Source organism: Trachemys scripta, chromosome 1 (genome assembly GCF_013100865.1).
Source record: "Trachemys scripta elegans isolate TJP31775 chromosome 1, CAS_Tse_1.0, whole genome shotgun sequence".
NCBI classification, from domain to species: Eukaryota; Metazoa; Chordata; order Testudines; family Emydidae; genus Trachemys; species Trachemys scripta.
In genome coordinates, this window is record NC_048298.1 from 311,404,696 (window position 1) to 311,423,173 (window position 18,478).

General features: G+C 41.2%; 1 protein-coding gene across 1 annotated transcript in view; it reads right to left on the minus strand.

Moving 5' to 3' along the window:
* AASDHPPT (aminoadipate-semialdehyde dehydrogenase-phosphopantetheinyl transferase) overlaps positions 1-18,478 on the minus strand; it is a 59,028-nt gene that overhangs the window by 7,951 nt on the left and 32,599 nt on the right. The window contains exons 3-5 of the mRNA XM_034758858.1: positions 13,589-13,710; positions 12,835-12,996; positions 982-1,059 (exon numbers count right to left, since the gene is read on the minus strand). Coding sequence (XP_034614749.1) covers positions 982-1,059; positions 12,835-12,996; positions 13,589-13,710 — 362 coding nt within the window. The remainder of the gene's footprint in view (positions 1-981; positions 1,060-12,834; positions 12,997-13,588; positions 13,711-18,478) is intronic.

Genomic DNA, 18,478 nt, shown 5'->3' on the forward strand with positions numbered 1-18,478 from the left:
TTCTGCTAGATTAAGGAGACGTCTGTCTATCATAAGTCTCTCTCCCATGTAAAAACTTGTAGACTGAGCAAGTCACTTCAGCCTTCTCTTGGAGAAACAGAGAGAGCTTCCTTAGTCGCTCACCATAAACCATATTTTTCTAGACCTGAAATCATTCTTGTAGCACTTTTCTGAACCCTTTCCAAGTTTATGACATCCTTTTTGAAAGGTGGACATCAGAGCTGGACATAGCATTCCAGTAATGCCCTTACTAATGCCATACTCAGAAGAAACACCACCTCTCCCTATTCTTACTAGACATTCCTCTGCTTATATATCCAAGCATCACATTCGCCTTCTTAGCTACAGCACTGCATTGACAGCTCACACTCAGCTGATTACCTATCATGACCTCTAATTCCCTTTCAGGGTAACTACATTCATGGATACAAGCCCCCATCTTATAACTGTGACCTACAATCTTTGTTCCTAGATACAAGTCCTTTAATTTTATTGGTCTAAATAGAAACAAAGAGGTGGATTGAGCACCATAAAAGACCATACAACCCCTGCACTTTATCACTGTGATGACTGAGAGAGATTTGAGACCAAACACCACAAGCTGTGGATTGAGAAGAGTTGTCTGCCCTTTTATGGCTGAATTTTTAAAGTACAAGGCTCCAAAGAGTTGCACTTCTAGAACATCCACTGAAAGTGGGAAAAGTGAGTCAAACCAGAGATGCCACATGAGCTGAATTCTGTTTCCAGGAGGAATGAACCAAATGAAGTGAAATTGGCAGATTAACTCCTTTGGAGGGACTCTGACTAGCTGTTCTCCGTGATTCCTGATAGCCATTACGCTTATTATAAAGCTTATGCTATAGGATAGGGAAAAATTACATTTATGACCAAAATACTTAGTATTCTATTCAAATTGTGTAATGCCATATGAAATTAAATAAAGGAAAGTTATTTTAGAGACCAAAACTCATAACATCTTACGTTGGAATCCTTCTGTACAAATACTTCTGGTTTCCCCAGAGCTACTGCAACATGATGGAGATCATCCAACCGGGTTTCCTAAAAAAGTAAAAATAAGATAGTATATTAATTTTCATTAGTGTATGTCTGAAATAGAATACAGCGATATATATACTGGAATTCAGGGCAAAACAAGGAGTAATTTAAAGATGGGACCATCACTCATTTAAAATCATCAACATTCACAAGTGAGAAGCAGCCTTCAGCAGATTTGGTCAAAAATACATGATTCAATAGTGAAAAAAAAAATCAGGACTCTGCTCCCAGCTCTGCTAAAAATATTCTATGCAACTCTGGGCACACCACTTATCTTCAATGTGCCACAGTTACCCCAATCTGTAAAACTAGGAGGGAGTGGAAGAAAAGAGATTTGACCTTCTTGAGGATAGATATATGAGACCTCACTAAAATCAGATTTATAAGGTGCAAAGAATTACAGTCTTATGTCCATTCACAAAAAGATATGGCAAGAAAAGAGGAAGTTACTTACCTTTGTAACTGGAGGTTCTTTGAGATGTGTGGTCCCTACCTGTATCCCACCGTGTGTATACATGTGCATCATGTGCCTGCAGACAGAGGATTTTGAAAGCAGTGTCCATTGGTCCACACGTGTGACCTCACTCTCCTTGTGCCTCTGAGTGAGGAGATAAATGGCGGACTGGACCAACTGCTTCTCCACTTCCTCCTCTACAATGAGCTAAAGAATGATCCAAAGCAGAGGGGAAGGAGGACGTAGTGGAATATAGATAGCGATCACACATCTTGAAGAACCTCCAATTACTAAGGTAAGTAACTTCCTCCTCTTCTTTGAGTGCTGGTCCCTATAAGTATTCCATGATGGGTGACTGACAAGCAGTACTCAAATAGGAGGAGGGTGCGAGGATGCAGGCTGTAAAGCCCTTTGAAGGATCACTATCCCAAACGATGCATCAGTGGAGGAGCCCTGTACTAGAGCAGCAGTTCTCAAACTGTGGGTCGGGACCCCTTTTTAATGGGGTTACCAGGGCTGGCATTAGACTTACTGAGGCCGAAGCCTGAGCCCTGCAGCCCTGGGCCAAAGCTGAAGGCTGAGGGCTTTAGCTCTGCGTGGCTGGGCTCAGGTTACAGGCCCCCTGCCTGGGGCTGAAGCTCTTGGGCTTTGGCTTTGCCCCCTGCACCTCAGGGCGGCAGGGCTAGGGCGAGCTCAGACTTTGGTCCCCCCTCCAGGGGTTGTGTAGTAATTTTTGTTGTCAGAAGGGGGTCATGGTGCAATGAAGTTTGAGAACCCTTGTACTAGAGCATAATGTCTCACAATCATGTGGATGGAAGCAGAGGTACTTCCTGAAGTGAAGTCACTGATGTCTGCAAAAAGAACAGGAGTACTTGTGGCACCTGCAAGGCACTGCATTTAGCCGTATGGAATGGATTTTTTTTTAAAATTTGTTAGTCTCTAAGGTGCCACAAGTACTCCTGTTCTTTTTGCGGATACAGACTAACACGGCTGCTACTCTGAAACCTGTCACTGATGTCTGTTGTGCCCTCATGGAATAAGCCCTTACCCAGTGAGGGGAAGGAAGATTAGACAGCTGACAGGAGAGCAAAATACAGCCTGAGATCCATCTTGCCTTCCTTATTAGTTGGGTTAGATGTAAGCAGCAAACACCCTTGATCTCAGACACTATCCAATGCTCACTAGAATGATTTTGTTATAGTAGCAGTGCTATAAGTAAAGGCTGAAAAAAGGTTTTTGTTTTACTTTTCTGTCTCTACAAGACTTCTCACTTTTTAAAAACTGTTTGTAAATTCACTTAAATATTTTCATATATTTAACTTCTCCTTTATATATATTTTAAAGGAAACAGTATGCAACAATACTTGCCAATATAGTATTCTGTTTGAAATTGAATAAGAAAAAAATTCAGTCAAGTTCAATCAGCTTAACGTTGCCCCTTTACATGTATGCATTAGAACAACACTTTTTCATTGTTTGATGACATACCACACTGGAGAACAGAAATGCTATTCAGAAAAACAGAATGGACCACAAAGAAGCTACCCATTTTCCTATAACTGTGGAAGCACATATTACCATTTTGCATTACTGCATATATACTATGAGATGACAAATAGACCCTATTGTAATACATGTGCACAATGGGGAAGAGTTACTGAGGAAGCTTTAACAATTAATCTCTGATTCAGTATGTCCTGTCAAAAAATCTTTACTCAATTTAATCATTTTGGTTGTCCCATTAAATGACTAGGATACAGACACTGATTTCTAGAAACTGGTTCATTTTGTCTACTTAAACATTGTTATCAGAGCAGAGTTAAGAATTTCATAGATTGAAATTTGCAAATTTTGTATTCGGTATCTTAAATTAACTCTGTTTTACATATCATGATGTCCCAATATAAACTGCTAATGCAGAATCAAAATGTTTGTTATTCTAGAGCAGTGGTTTTCAACCTATAGTCTATGTCTAAGATTTCCAAAAGGGTCCGCACCACCATTCAAATTTTGTTAGGGGTCCGCAAATGAAAAAAGGTTGAAAACCACTGTTCTAGAGAGATCCTCAAATTCAGACATTAAATGCTTCACACAGGGACCTGATAGAGTACATTTCAAGACTATTCCAATTTATATGATTCACAAAATGCTTTTCAAGGTGACATTTTTCTTCTTTTAAAAAACTCAAAATCTACACTTCAAAGTAAATTTAAGTATTTATGCTTCAACAACAAATAATACAATTAATCATTTCAAAACTATAGGGCTAAGGTCTAAACCCATATTAAAAATTTATACTTCAGAGTGAAATAAGTATTCAAGTTGTTTGAACAGTGAGGTAGAGATGGCGGGGTAAATTGAAAGTCATATTCCCACAGAAAACAGTCTTCTATTAACAGATATGTAGGAATTCTGGCATCTCCCACTCTTGGCCTAAAGACTAAATTACTGGCAACTGCTTACCCGCCATTCTCATCTGTAAAATAAGAGCTTTAATTTTGGCTAGGATTAAAACGGAAGAAAAAAAGGCTACCAATCTGCAATAATACATACAACAGTGTGGGAGCTGTAGTGTATTTGAAATTTGCCCTCTGGAATGAAAACACCACATTTTGATCCATTTTGCCTACAGTGAAGTGTTATACTATGTTCTCCTGTTTTCTACTCCCTTCTTGAACACAAAACCCAAAAATAAGTTAAGCAGAAAGATTTCTATTGCAGATTTATCAGGCCTCATCATTAGCACACATAGCCCATACTGCTGTAATTTTCTTGGAAAGGTGAAATGGCTGTCTATGAGAATTCATTGTTTGAGCAACTTCTGCTCAACAATTTACCAGGCTCCATAAGGTAGCAAAGCTTCATGTTTGTCTAGACTGCTAAATTACTGTATGTCTACATTTTATCACCTCATTTTTCCCCCTCTTTCACTTCCTACATGTCCTCGAGGAGAAAGACTGATGAGTTTAGAACACATGGCAGAATGTATTTATCAGTACCTCTACTCCAGTGGATCTCAAACTTTTTTACTGGCAACCCCTTTCACACAGCAAGCCTCTGAGTGGGACCCCCCTAATAAATTAAACACTTTTTAATATATTTAACACCATTATAAATGCTGGAGGCAAGCGAGGTTTGGGGTGGAGGTTGACAGCTTGCGACCCCCCATGTAATAACCTCGCGACCCCCTCAGGGATCCCGATCCCCAGTTTGAGAACCCCTGCTCTAGTCCATTTGGAAATCCCAAATCTAATGCACTGTAGTTTTTAAAAAAAATGAACAGCAATGTAAGTTTTGCTCAGCGAATATCTGTGAATTTACCATATCTTGTCTGTATAACTGGCCGTTAGTGATGTCCAATGCCACCTGTATTACCTGTAATATATATACTTTTCTTATTTTGTTACCTCACTTAATGTGTATGAAGAGGAAGCCAACTTATAGGCTAAATCCTGCCTTGATGGAGGCATAAAACTAAAACTAAACAAAGGTGAATAGGGAGAATAGCAGAGGAGTCCCCCTCTGCAACAGAGCTCTTACTAGTGAAGGTCAGTATTCTCTTGACAAACCAGGAGATGTGCTGTGGAGCACTATTTGTTGCTCCTTTGAGCAGAAGCAAAATGCTCCGTGAACTGCTCTGACTCTAGTGTGTGCTGGGGCTTGAAAAGGACCACAACATGTTGTGTTAGTTGAACCCAATTCCCAGCACACTCCGAAATGTAGTTCTACTCTGAGCAATGCTTACATAAAAATGGCACCTTCTTCCAACAGAACTGCTCACTATGTGTATTCTGTTATATCTGATTACTCTAGCAACAAACATTTGTCACTGATACTTACCTGTGTTAGCACAATAATGAGTGAGCTGAATTCTATACCTTCTATGCAATCAGCAGAATTAATATTATCAGATTTTTTTATTATTTTAATTCAGCCCCAACATTGTGTTTCTGCAGTTTCTATCTTGCTTCTAAACACAGCTCAAAGTTCAGAATTTGGCATCACGCATTCAGTGAATGAAGACTGAAGAAGGACCGTTACAAAATATTTAGTATAGAGCTTTTCAAAATTTCCTCTATGCTGCTGTTCAGCACAGTTAAAAATCAATCATCCATATATCTGAAATGTACTTGGGAAATAATCACTACAAAATGTAGAGGTTTTTGCTAGTGAATCCTTCATTAAAGGCAGATGGAACTGGGGATGAGTATCTGGAGGGGGCACCAAATATAAAATACAAGAACATTTTCACAATTATGGAAAGTTAGAGAAAAAAAAATCTTGGTTATACTTGTAATTTCTAGCACAAACAATCTTATTGAAATTAATAGGACCAATTCCGCAACAAATTACTATTTAACTTAAGAATGGCAAAATCAGGCTTTTGTCATTGTAAACAAATGCTATTGTAACAATTTTTGTTACTCATTCCCTGAAGAGGTTGCTGTTTCTATTACACATAACATCATTTCTGAATTTACCAAGAACGCTAGAGCTTGATTCAAAAGAGAATTTAATTGATGCTTTTTTTTCCCCCCTGTGGTTTCCCATCTGTGCAAACAGACGGGTATTCCCCCCTCTGTACTTGAGTTTGGAAACATTCTATCTCTTCCCACATGCAGAAAGCACTTCAAAAATGTATCTTTAAATTCTAGTTAACAGAAAAAACAACAACAAGGTGGATAAAAATCAATGATTTTTTTTTAAAAGAAAAACTGGATTTAATTTAAATCAGATTTTTTTTTACTTCTAAATTAAATACAGGAGTTTTCTTTAAATAAATCTATTTAAAATTGAAGTTGAAACTGACAACTTAAGTTAAATCCTATTCATTAGAATACATTAAATAGTTTAAATTAAATTAAAAAATAGTATTAAGCAGTACATGTTTGCTGCTGAAGTTTTAAAGAAGGTCAAACTACTGAACTGGTGGAAGTCACTAGCTAAGCGCCTGGTACCAGAGTTTGCTGAGTGCTAATCCAGCTTTTGATAGCAGTAGCATCTTTTGCAGGTGCAGAAAGAATATTTTTTTCATTTGAGTTTATTCAGCTAATTCAATTTAATGACTAGTTCATCTTTCAAAGTTAAGAAACCAATTGGGAGCTGAAAAAACAGGAAATCTTGCTTTCTTCTTCCATATTATGAATAAAAACTAGGCATGAGAAAACTAGTTCTAAAATCTTGAAGGAAATGGTGACCAGAAAACGTCAGCTACATTCATTAACTACAGATAATGCTTCCTTTGCTTAATAAATCAGTTTTAAATGCAAACCATTTTTGATAAAACTTTTTATCTACCCAGGACATTTAAGATAGTTTCATGTAATAAAAACTAAGTGCTCTGTGTGAATTTTTAATTTAACTTGAATCTCTATCCAAACAGTTTGACACAAATCATAAGTAAAAAATTAACTAGTAAATGAGAAATGCATCATTCATCATTTTCTAACAAGTAAATATGAAGAATCTGAATAAATGTAAATTAAGCTATATAGTTGCTTAAATAAATGTATAAGTTCATAATTAATGTATACATGTAAGATACATAGTTGCATAAATAGATAGCATATCCTCCTAGTTAGCACAAAAGTACCAAATATAGTGTAAAGGCTATATGTGTTTGCAAATAAACATTTTTATGGTTACCAACAAATGAGAATTAACTTTTCTTTGGAAAATAACTAAAAAGTACAAATACAAAACGAGATTAAAATCAATTATTTAAATCAAGGTTTCCTGCTTGTTCCAGAGCAGAATCCTCTGAAGTCCATAGGCACTTTTAAATGGAGTGTTTAGAACAGGTTTCATTTCGGAGTTAGAGTAACAGTAAGGAGCACTTTGGAAACGCAGGTGTAGACATTTGTGTTTTCCACCTGCAGATTTTACTAAGCTTATACTATTTTTTTACACTGGAGATTAAAGCACGTAGCTTTTACATTTAACCTATATCAAGCCCACCACAAAAATCACATCGAGATTGATATATTTATATTTGCTTGTGATTCCTGTGTAGTCCAATGTTGCTTTGTAACAAAATATTAGTTTGGGAACTAATCTCTTCATAGAGCTGATTAACTGGAAACCACAGACTTTTAAACACAGACTTAGTTGGCATGTTTTTCCACACTGGCAATCCCATTTTCAAAATTTTTGGTCTTTAATGGATTTAGTTTTTAGTAATTACATCCTCCCTCACTCTTTTATTTTGAGAAAATTCTTTATTTGTTTCAAGTTTTTGTTTAAAGGGTTTTTTTATGTCTATGAAATGTAATAGAAAATAAATCCATCTCCTTTTTGCATTTGGTACTTTTCACTGTCTAGGAAATATATACCTTAATATTTTTAGATACTTATTAACTGTACATTTTTAGGATGTTAAAAATGGTGAATGATTTATTGCTTATTTACTAAATAGTTAACTTTTTGCTCATGATTTGTGTCAAGCTCCATCAGGATGGTAACTGGAATTTAATTAAATACAGAACAGTATATGAATTTATTATAAAACAATATATGTTTTGGATACATAAAACTCTCTTATTAAAACATGTTTCATGTTCACAACTAAATGATTTATTAAACAGAGGGATTAACTGTTGTCAGTAAATTTAAACTGATTTCAGGTCAGCCTGGGAAAATATTCAAATATGCCTAAGAGCCTGGAGTTTAAGTCCCTACTCCTCTAAACTTCTTGTAAATGAGACAGTCTACTATAGTAACTCCTCGCTTAACGTTGTATTTATGTTCCTGAAAAATACTTTAGTGAAACAATGTTAAGTGAATCCAATTTCCCCATAAGAATTAATGTAAATGGGGGGGAGGGGTTAGGTTCCAGGGAATTGTTTTAAACCAGACAAAAGACTATAGTATGTATGTATACACAGTATAAGTTTTAAACAAACAATTTAATACTGTACACAGCAATGATGATTGTGAAGCTTGGTTGAGGTGGTGAAGTCAGAGGGTGGGATATTTCCCAGGGAATGTCTTACTGATAAATGATGAATTAGAACTCAGCTGAGCCTTCAAGGGTTAACACATTGTTGTTAATGTAGCCTCATATTCTACAAGGCAGCATGAATGGAGGGAGGGGAGACAGCAGCATGGTGGGGGCGGAGAAGAGAATGTGTGTGTGTGTGTGCGCGCGCACGCCTGTGGTGCATTGCCCCTTTAAGAATACTGACCCCACTTTAAGTACATTGCAAGCAGGAGGCTCCCGGGAGCAGCTCCAAGGTAGAGGGCAGGAGCAGCACATGTGGGGAGGGACAGCTGAACTGCTGGCATTTCATAGCCTGCTGGGCAGCTGCCGCACAGGAAACTTAGAGGAGCGGGGAGCTAATGGGGGGCTGCCGGTCCACCCTGGTTCAAAGCCACCTCCAGCTAACTGCAAAGGGCTGCTCTTTCTGCAAGCAGTGGACAAAGCAGTCAGCTGCCAAACGTTATAAGGGAGCATTGCACAACTTTAAACGAGTATGTTCCCTAACTGATCAGCAACTAACAATGAAACAACGTTAGGCGGGACAACTTTAAGTGAGGAGTTACTGTAAATTACTTAGGCTGACCTTTTGTGCCCTAAATCTTGACCTCAAAATTCAGATGTCTTTCCCCTGCTTCTTTCTTTATATAGAAAACAGCAGCCTTTAACTCAATTTTGATCAAAACTCATGAATTCAGCGTATTTATTTTTATTTAAATGTTTCATGAGATTATAATAAGCAATTTAGGCCTTAACATACTTCATGTTAAACTCAGATTTTGTTTTAAACCGGTTTATTTATTAAAAAAAATTTAAACAACAAAATCAAAAATTTTCAAAAAACGTTTGCTTTTTATCCACCTTGAAAGCTGCAGAGAGGTCCAGGAGAATCAGAGTGAAGGTCTGCCCTTTATCCATCAACAGCAAGAAATCATCCATTTGCGCCACTAGTGGGATTTCCATTCCATGCTCTGAATCCAGCTTGTGTCAGGCTAGGATACTGGCTTCACTAAGGTGAACCTGCAGGCAGCTTTTTGCTATCTTCTCTGACATTGCTCAGAAATGGAAGGTTTGACACAAGGCAACAGTTAGGTCCAATGTATCCAGGGTGGGTTTCCACTTGTAGGTCAGACTATTATGTATTTCAAGATGAAAGGGAAGATCCTTCTCTGCATGAGGCATTGGATATTTCAGTCAAGAAAGTTCTGTTTCTCTTGACTTTTTTTTTGCGAGTAGAAAAGAGATCTCCACTTATTCTTGACTTTATGCTCCCAAGTAGCTTTTTATGATAGGTATTACCAAAGAGAATACACAATTTAAATAAAATGAAAAAAATTAACAAGCTTTCTTTTTCTTCTGTATTTTTGATAAATTATACCTAATATAAAAATGGACTAAATAACACCCACACCATGAGAATAACCAGACTATAACAAGCTTTGCTTTCCCAGATATATCTCCTATAAGAGAAAATAAGCTAAGCTGTAATTTCCCCAACAAATATCTTTTCATTTGACAGAGGATGTTGATTCAGTTTAACAACACAACAGAGGCCACAAAGTAAGAAATCACACCACTATGCCATCTGCCAGGTGACTTTTACTTGAATGATTTGAACACCACACTAGATTTCTCACAAGCCCATACAACAAGCTATAAGTTAAAAGGTTATTTTAAGAGTTTGTATTGAGGACAACATATAATTAGTAAATTCTACCATAGCCAAACGAAAAAGTGAGACCTAGCCCTCTATCTATAAAGAAATGGGGCACAGAAAGAAAGAAGGAACGAAAGAAAGAAAGAAAGGAGCTGAGGAGAGAATGGGACAGGCTGGCAAAAACAAGATGTCATTTAGGAAGTATGAAAAATGCAAGAGGAAAGAAAAAACAACAGAAAAGCAGTGCTTAATTTTAGGCTGGAGATTGGTAGCTGAAACTAACTATTCCTTCTATCAGCATTAATTAAAATTAGATTAACTGGATTAATGGGACTGAAAAGACTAAAAGAAATAGAAAAATAAATCCCGCCCCTACTCTGGGCTATTTGAAAGGGTATACTGTTGGGGGTGAGTTAAGGGAAAAGGAAAGATCCCCAGACAGACAAAACCTACTGGCAATAGTTACAAAATAACAGTCATATTGTGGTACAATAATGCAAAGCAAATAACTGCAGAACACTAGTTACATATTGTTAGATCTACCATGGAAGTAAATATACTACAAAATTGGTCACAATCTTTTCTAAGATTTTTCCTATTTATATAAAGCTCAGATTACTATGAATCCCTGACATACTGATCCTCTGGAAACCAGGACACTCTATACAGTAGGTACAGATTGGCAAAAGGAGAGTTTTTAAAAAGTGCAAGCATAAATGTTATTAGAAATGCACAAAACAGTTGTCTGCATGTCAGGAATACAAAGAGGCCAGCTGGCATCCCACAAGGCTTAAAATTATACTGGTACATTCATTCTTGTTGTATATAATTAATTTTAAAACAGGTGTATATCAGAAGTTGGCTGTTTACAGCAAACTCCACCCGCACACGTGATTTACAAAGCTGCAGGTAATGTCTTCAAAATGGAAACAGTTCAGGTGTTATAAGAAGTGAGATATGAACTCCTGGTCTCCCCCTCAGCATAGGGAGTTTTTCACGAGGCTAACAGGGTATTTGATGAAGAAGTCTGTCTCTCTTGCTCCAGGAGAGGGAGGGGAGCGGATCACCAAAAACAGTTGTTGTTTCTTTTTCTCTCTGTATCTATTCATTTTTCCTCCAACCACCATGAAAGATTCTATTAGTGCTCAATGTTTATATTCTAATGTTTTGATCTTTATGTTTTCAATCAGGTTTAAAACTCCAGTTCAAACTGAACTCTAACACAACCATAATGTACAGTCTGAGATTGGTTATAACTATTGTGATGAATTGAGGCTATATCTGTAAAATTTAAGACTTCTGATTTGATATTCTGAAGTTGTATTATGAAAATCTACTGTGTCACGAGTGCCTACATACATGTGGATCCAGCACGGCTGGCAAGTCCTGTAACATGTATGAACCAGATACTATAGAAGGAGCTTGGGATTTAGGGTATATCTGCCCTGCACGGGACCATTATTTAATCTCTCTCCTGCTATTATGGCAACGGGTCCTGCAGAATCCCAGTCCAATTGCAGGGCTTTACACTAGTCCTGCACAGGGCTCTAGCTGGGAATATGCCTCCAATCCTGGGTAGACAGACTTGCACTAGCTCTGCTCTAGCTAGTGGGCTAGAGATATCCGTGTGGACATAGCCGCATGGGTGGTGACTCGGGCTAGGACACCCAAGCTCAGACCCAGAGGGTCAGGTAGGTTTGGACTTAGGCAGCTAGCTCGAGCTGCTGCCCTTGTTATAATATCCACATTGCTATTTTTAGCACGCTAACTCGGAGGCTATATGCCTGTTTGGGATGCATGTCTCAGCTGCAATGCAGCCATAATGCAAGTACCCCTGTTCAGGTGAAAGCATCTGGAACAGTGGATGTGCTGCATCCTTAGAAAAATCAGTTTAGTTGATTCTTTTGAAAGGAGAGCAGAAGACAGGAGCAGTGGAAACTTACCAGGAGTAGAACAAAGGAGGCCAGGTGGCCAGAAAGGGTTTCAGATAAAGAAATGTACAGGAGCAGGGGTCAGAAAGAAGGGTGTGGAAGGAAAAAGCAAGGTCACTGAAGCTGGGAAGGGACTTCACGAAGGAGAGAGACCAGCTAGCACACAACAGCTTGCTTGAGCAGACGACACCCCCTGCCTGCCTTCCTAAACTCAGATGTTGCCCAAGGACTGACAAAGGAAAGGTGAGATAGAAAGTGAGGGATATTGCTATTTCAGATGTTTATCATTTTGTATGATCTGTACTCACATGAGCTCTAAATAAGTATAAAAGAGCATAAAGGTGTTAAACTCTGAACAAAGTGTGTCTCTGTACATTAACTACTTCACAACCGTTGCATTCCCTAGACAGAGTTAAATTGTGAACCAGAAGAGTCACACCTTTGGGATGGAAATCTGGGAGAGGGGTATCTTTAAGTAACTGGGGTAGTTTGGAGTAAGCCTGCTCGTCCTGAAGCCTGGGATAGGTGGGCTGAGGAGCCCCATTTCCAAGAAGTGGTAGTAGACAGTCAGTGCCAAGAAAATATGCTAGAGGCCAAGAAAGGAATCAGGGCTGCAGTCTGCTGAGGTTCTAGGAGCATGAAAACACCACATGGAGGTGGCATGGATTTCTCTAAGCAGTTATAATGGGTAGTTGCAAGGGAGCCTGCTCACTAGGATGTGATAGAATTATATTACAGAAATCGTTGGTAAATTTCTTACCTCAAAAGTCCACCCTTCTTCCTTGTCTCCATCCAACAACATTTTTGTCTCCTTGTAAACCTTCCCTACTTCCAGCTGCAATGGGGAGGCATTAAATTCAATCCTTTGCAGGTTAAAGCCTATTCCAATCCCAATGGCCTTTATAAAGCTTTCCTTTAGTGCCTAAAATACAGAATGACATATGTTTAATCCACATTTCTTGCTTTTAATGGCTAAAATTGTTACCTACAACACAACAATTACATGTAGCATATCACTCAATCTAGACTGAAAGGTCATCTCTGAGCAGAAACTGTGGGTCAAAAATTCTATTCTTAGACAAGTAAGTCTGAGATTACTTCAGATTTACATTGGTATAATTATTAAGAGCAGAATCTATCCACAGGCAGTTTACTCATCTGTAGGAACAGTACAAATCCAGGTGCTGTAATGCATCTATAAACACAACATGATCTACAACTCTGAAATAATCAAGGGCTAGATTGTGTCCTCTGCTGGATGAACCAGGAACCTCTCCACCGTATTTTCATGTATGCATAAGACCAACCACAGTTCTTCCTAAGAATTCCAGCTGCAGCACAGACCATCTTGCACACCTACAAATATTCTGAGGCATCAAGGATATAATCTAATGCTAATCGTATCTGTGTGTGCAGCTAATGAAGTTTTACATCATGACATTAAGTACTGCTTTGATAAAGTGTGTTCTCTGAGAGATTATACTTTGTGTTTTTAAAAAAGAAAAAGATATTACCCAGTGCCTATAAAACATATCTAGCTGAATCCATTCGTTATTCATGGACTTGATTACCCTCCACTCTGCCTCTGTAAACTGTCGTTTCATAATGCGAAAGAAATCCGGAACTGAACCACTACCTGTAAAATCAGAAATATTTACAACAAATATTTTAATACAAAAAATAGTTATAAGCAAATGAATTGCCTTATATTACTGCTCCAAGAAATAACTGTCACAGTACAACATATTATTCATTAGAAAAAATATTTCTGAACTAAGCTGCTTTGAAAAATCTCAAAACTAAACAAGACTGCAAATGCAGCTGTAGTCAATACAAAGAAATGTAAATATAGCCAGCATATTAAAACTGTACAGATGTTGATGAAAGCCTACTATGACAAATTATACATTTTAAGGAAAGTAAAAGAGCAAAAAAAGTCTTCCCTCAGCTAAAGTGCTAACTTTAAAAGAGGTACATTTGAGGAATAAAGCCATAAAAAAAATCCCACACCTTCAGCGCAGTCTAAAGTGACAGCATCTAATCATTTCGTTGACCCAGTCATTAGTCACCTGTGAAAATAGTCAGCATAGGGCACACAGCTTTCTATATTTGATTGCTTAATGTCATATTAATAAATCAATATGCTATATAGTATTTCTATCTACCTATCACTGTACTAAAATGAGATTGTCTGAGTCACCTGAAGTGCAGGGATGCTGTATAGTAGCTGACCTGCAACTATACACTTAGGCCTGGTCTACACTACGGGTTTAGGTCGACTTTAGCAGCGTTAAACCGAATTAAGCCTGGACACGTCCACACAACGAGGCCCTTTCTTTCGACTTAAAGGGCCCTTTAAACCGGTTTCTTTACACCACCTCCGACGAGGGGATTAGCGATAAAACCGGCCTTTGCGGGTCGGAATTGGGGTAGTGTGGACGGAATTCGATGTTATTGGCCTCCGGGAGCTATCCCACAGTGCTTCATTGTGACCGCTCTGGACAGCGCTCTCAACTCAGATGCACTGACCAGGTAGACAGGAAAAGACCCGCGAAGGTTTGAATTTCATTTCCTGTTTGCCCAGCGTGGAGAGCACAGGTGACCACGCAGAGCTCATCAGCACAGGTAACCGTCATGGAGTCCTCCCAGGATCGCAAAAGAGCTCCAGCATGGACCGAACGGGAGGTACGAGATCTGCTCGCCATATGGGGAGATGAAGCAGTGATAGCTGAACTCCGTAGCAGTAAAAGAAATGGAAAAGTATTAGAAAAGATCTCCAAGGCCATGAAGGACCGAGGCCATAACAGGGACACACAGCAGTGCCGCGTGAAAATTAAGGAGCTAAGGCAAGCCTACCACAAAGCCAGAGAAGCAAACGGAAGGTCCGGGGCAGAGCCGCAAACTTGCCGCTACTACGCGGAGCTGCATGCGATCCTAGGGGGTGCAGCCACCACTACCCCAACCGTGTGCTATGACTCTCTCACTGGAGAAACACACAGGGAAGACGGTTCGGGGAACGAGGAAGATGACGATGGAGGTACTGTAGGTAGCTCACAGCAGCAAGGAAGCAGAGAAACCGGTTTCCCCAACAGCCAGGATATGTTTGTGACACTGGACCTGGAACCAGTAACCCCCGAACTCACCCAAGACCCTCAGGGCACACAGGAGACCTCTGGTGAGTGTAACTTTGTAAATATTTGTAAACATTACAAAAAAAAAGCAAGCAAGTCTGTTAACGTGTATGGGGATGGAGCGGAAATCCTCCAGGGACATCTCCAGAAAGCTCTCCTGGTTGAAATGGGGTGATTTTATTAAGGGGGACATTCAGAGGTGCCCGTTCCTGCTATTCGGACCAGAAATGTTCCCCGCTGTTAACCACGCGGTGGGGGGGAGGGGTGAAGTGATCATCCCAGAGAATCGTGTGTGTGTGTGTGGGGGGGGGGGGTTTACTTGTGTTTGTGCCGCATGTTAACCGGGAAACCGCAGCCCCCTCCTTTTACATTGAAACCCCATTTTAAATGGACAACCCAATTCATCCTTGAGATGGGAAATGCGCTGCTGTTTGCAACCTTTCCCGCATGTTAAGAAGGTTAAATAAGCCAAAACACTGTGGCCTACGATGGCTGCCTGCAAGCCGAAATATGCGACCTTGTAATGAAAGAGTGTACCCATTGTTCCCTAAAATGTGTCTTTTTTAACCACCTCTCCCTTCTCCTCCACCAGCTGCAAATGTTTCTCCTTCGCAGAGGCTCGTGAACATTAGAAAGAGAAAACGTAAGACGAGGGACGAGATGTTCACGGAGCTGCAGATGTCCTCCCACGCTGATAGAGCACAGCAGAATGCGTGGAGGCAGTCAATGTCGGAGATGAGAAAAGCCCAACATGAACGAGAGGAGAGGTGGCGGGCTGAAGACGATAGGTGGCGTCAGCTTGCAGACAGACGGCAAGAGGCAATGGACCGTCTGCTGGAGCATCAAAGTGATATGCTCGAGCGTATGGTTGAGTTGCAGGAAAGGCAGCAGGAGCAGAGACCGCCGCTACAGCCCCTGTGTAACCAACAGCCCTCCTCCCCAAGTTCCATAGCCTCGTCACCCAGACGCCCAAGAACACGGTGGGGGGGCCTCCGTCCACCCAGTCACTCCACCCCAGATGATCGCCCAAGCATCAGAAGGCTGGGCTTCAATAAGAGTTAAAGTTTTAAAATGCAGTGTGTCCTTTTCCATCCCTCCTCCCCCACCCATCCCTGCTACCTTGGCAATTATCCCCCTACCTCTGTAAGGAACTAATAAAGAATGCATGAATGTGAAAAAACAATGACTTTATTGCCTCTGCAAGCGGGAGGGGAGGGGAGGGTGGGGTGGGGTGGTTGGTTTACAGGGAAGTAGAGTGAACCGGGTCGGGGGGGGGGGTGGAGGGTTCATCAAGGAGAAACAAACAGAAGTTTCACACAGTAGCCTGGCCAGTCACAAAACTCGTTTTCAAAGCTTCTCTGATGCGCACCGCGCCCTGCTGTGCTCCTCTAACCGCCCTGGTGTCTGGCTGCGCGTAATCAGCGGCCAGGCGAGTTGCCTCAACCTCCCACCCCGCCATAAATGTCTCCCCCTTACTCTCACAGATATTGTGGAGCGCACAGCAAGCAGCAATAACAATGGGGATATTCTTTTCGCTGAGGTCTGAGCGAGTCAGTAAGCTGCGCCAGCGCGCTTTTAAACGTCCAAATGCACATTCCACCACCATTCGGCACTTGCTCAGCCTGTAGTTGAACAGGTCCTGACTCCTGTCCAGGCTGCCTGTGTATGGCTTCATGAGCCATGGCATTAAGGGGTAGGCTGGGTCCCCAAGGATCACGATAGGCATTTCAACATCCCCAATGGTCACTTTCTGGTCCGGGAAGAAAGTCCCTTCCTCCAGCTTTCGAAACAGAGCAGAGTTCCTGAAGACGCGAGCATCATGTACCTTTCCCGGCCATCCCACGTTGATGTTGGTGAAACGTCCCTTGTGATCCACCAGGGCTTGCAGCAGCATTGAAAAGTACCCCTTGCGGTTTATGTAGTCGGTGGCTTGGTGCTCCGGTGACAAGATAGGGATATGGGTTCCGTCTATGGCCCCGCCACAGTTTGGGAATCCCATTTCAGCAAAACCATCCACTATTGACTGCACGTTGCCCAGAGTCACTACCCTTGCTATCACCAGGTCTTTCATTGCCCTGGCAAATTGGATCACAGCAGGCCCCACAGTAGATTTGCCCACTCCAAATTGATTCCCGACTGACCGGTAGCTGTCTGGCGTTGCAAGCTTCCACAGGGCTATTGCCACTCGCTTCTCAACTGTGAGGGCTGCTCTCATCTTGGTATCCTGGCGTTTCAGGGCAGGGGAAAGCAAGTCACAAAGTTCCATGAAAGTGCCCTTACGCATGCGAAAGTTTCGCAGCCACTGGGAATCGTCCCATACCTGCAGCACGATGCGGTCCCACCAGTCTGTGCTTGTTTCCCGGGCCCAGAATCGGCATTCCACAGTATCAACCTGCCCCAGTAACACCATGATTTCCACATTGCTGGGGCCTGTGCCTTGTGAGAGGTCTATGGCCATGTCAATTTCCTCATCACTCTCGTCGCTGCGCTGCAATCGCCTCCTCGCCTGGTCCGGGTTTCGCCTTGGCATGTTCTGGCTCTGCATGTACTCCAGGACAATGCGCGTGGTGTTCATAGTGCTCATAATTGCCGCGGTGATCTGAGCGGGCTCCATGATCCCAGTGCTAGCTATGGCGCCTGGTCAGAAAAAAGGCGCGAAAGTAGTATCTGATGGACCAGGAGAAGGAGGGCGGGAGGGAGGGAGGGCCGAGTGACGACATGGCGTACAGGTACAGGAACAGGGAGAAACACAAACAACTGTCACACAGAATGGTCCCCCCAAAGATTAAACTGGAAACCCTGGGCTTAGCAGGCCGTTGATTTCACGGAGGAAGGGGAAGCAAATGAACACAGAACAAATCTATTTTTTACATCTTAAGGTGGCAGCCGACGCTGCAGCATGAGTGACAGCCATACCAGTATGACGATGATGGGTACCAATCATAATATGCCATCATCTGCCAAAAGGCAAGGGGCTGCTGCTGTGTAGCAATGCAGCCCCACGTCTGCCAGCCCCACGTCCGCCAGCACCCAGCATCGCCCTCGGCCTCTTCTGGGTGCTTAGCAGACAATATTGGGCAATTGGCAGAAAATAGTATATTATGACTGGTAACCGTCATCATCGAAACAGTAGCATGTCTGCCCAGGTGGCCATGATTGACAGCCATACCAGTACGACGACGACGGGTACCAGTCATAATATACCATCGCCTGCAAGGGGCTGGTGCAATGCAGCACTACGGCTGCCAGCCCCACGGCTATCACTCATGCTAC